Source organism: Cryptotermes secundus, unplaced genomic scaffold, assembly GCF_002891405.2.
Source record: "Cryptotermes secundus unplaced genomic scaffold, Csec_1.0 C38625029, whole genome shotgun sequence".
In the NCBI taxonomy this organism is placed as follows: domain Eukaryota; kingdom Metazoa; phylum Arthropoda; class Insecta; order Blattodea; family Kalotermitidae; genus Cryptotermes; species Cryptotermes secundus.
The window spans coordinates 1-1,537 of record NW_019771814.1 but is presented as its reverse complement, the minus strand read 5'-3'; the positions used below and the strand labels follow the sequence as shown (position 1 = coordinate 1,537).

Genomic DNA, 1,537 nt, shown 5'->3' with positions numbered 1-1,537 from the left:
AATGTTAATTAATTAGGGTGATTTAAATTCTGGCCACAGAGGGCTCCTGGCAATTTCAAAGTCCGTATGTTAAAGGTTAATGAAATTCTGAGTATAAAGAATGTCTAACTAGACACTTTTTAAGTGCCTTTCCACTTTCGTTTTTCAAACATATTTGTAAAACTAAAGTTGTATACATATTCTCTACTACTACGCAGTCTTACCCGATGTGCATGTGAATGACTTCCCCCTAGTTCAACATAGACAGCATCCTTGTCATACACAATGCCTCCAACTCCTGAGAATGGTGCGTAAATCAACTTCTCCTTTTCCACAAGACTTCTCTTCTTCAGTTTATCTGGCAATGGACATGGGTCTGGGAGATGTGAAACATCATGAATTTTCAGATCTCCACAACCTGAAAATTCAAAATGTACTACCTTAGAAATTTTGTAGGAGCCGGGGTAGCATAGTGTGTATAGCGACTGGAAGACTGAGAGGTGAGAGTTTCAGTCCCGGTAGAGTCAAGAATTTTCTCTTCTCCACATCGTTCAGACTGGCTCTGGGGTCCACCCAAACTCTTACCCACTGAGTACCACAGGCTCTTTCCCCAGGGGTAAAGAGGCTGGAGCGTGAGGCTGACCACTAGCCTCTAGCCAGTGCCAAGGTCAAGAAAATGTGGATCTTCACATCCACTCCCCCACATGCTTTCATGGTAAAGTGCTTAATTCATTGAGCACAGGGTCAACTTTACCTCTTATTATGCAACATGAGGGAATGCTAGAGCTTATTTTTCCTTCTCATTTAATTCATGTACTGATGAAAGAATGTAGTAGACTTCTTATGCATTTATGAGAAACATGTATGAGATCAAAGCAGGACGGCACTCTACTATCCTGAATGTACTTTCACTATCTACCATATATTTGCTTAAACATAAGGATCAGTTTTATTTAATGGTCCCACAAAGTAGCTACCCTTTCTTTCTACCTGAAGATGGAGACATAGTCTGCCTCTCAAACATCATATATCCTTTTACCCAAAGCATGGATAATGTCTAAAGAAAATATTTCCAAGACAATACACACAGTACATACATTATATAACACACACACCATCAGCTAACATGAGATCTTACTGTTGCATAAGTTTACCTGGAATGTGTATGCTGCTCATTTTATTTAAAGCCATTCCTCGTACAAAACCATACAAACTGACTGTACGGTCCACTTTGGGATTCTGTCTTATCAGTTCTGGGGGAGTCAAATCCTCAAGTCTATCAGCTGAAAGAAATAAAATAAATAAAGTAATGGCATTTCTCAATAGCTTGACTTAATATAACAACAGCAGCAGCCTTTGTAATGCTTCATAAAGGACCAGAAGCTCTGCACATTACCAGTCCTGCAGGAATGGGCCATGTGTGAGGAAATTGCACTACCATAAAATGCTTGCTTATTGAACCACCATATACTGGCCACTGAATTCACTCGAAATAGTAAGGTCTTTACACTTACAAAGTAGACAACTTTCAGTCCAGTATGACATACAGGTTTACAAC

At 39.6% G+C, this 1,537-nt stretch overlaps 1 protein-coding gene across 1 annotated transcript; it reads right to left on the bottom strand.

The window, feature by feature from the left end:
- Positions 1-203: 203 nt before the first annotated feature.
- Positions 204-1,262, bottom strand: LOC111875166 (ribosome biogenesis protein BMS1 homolog; the record flags this gene model as incomplete). The annotated part of the gene is made up of 2 exons (XM_023871230.1): positions 204-397; positions 1,134-1,262. Coding segments are annotated over 2 exons (323 nt in total), but the record flags the coding sequence as incomplete, so codon positions are not given.
- Positions 1,263-1,537: the final 275 nt, after the last annotated feature.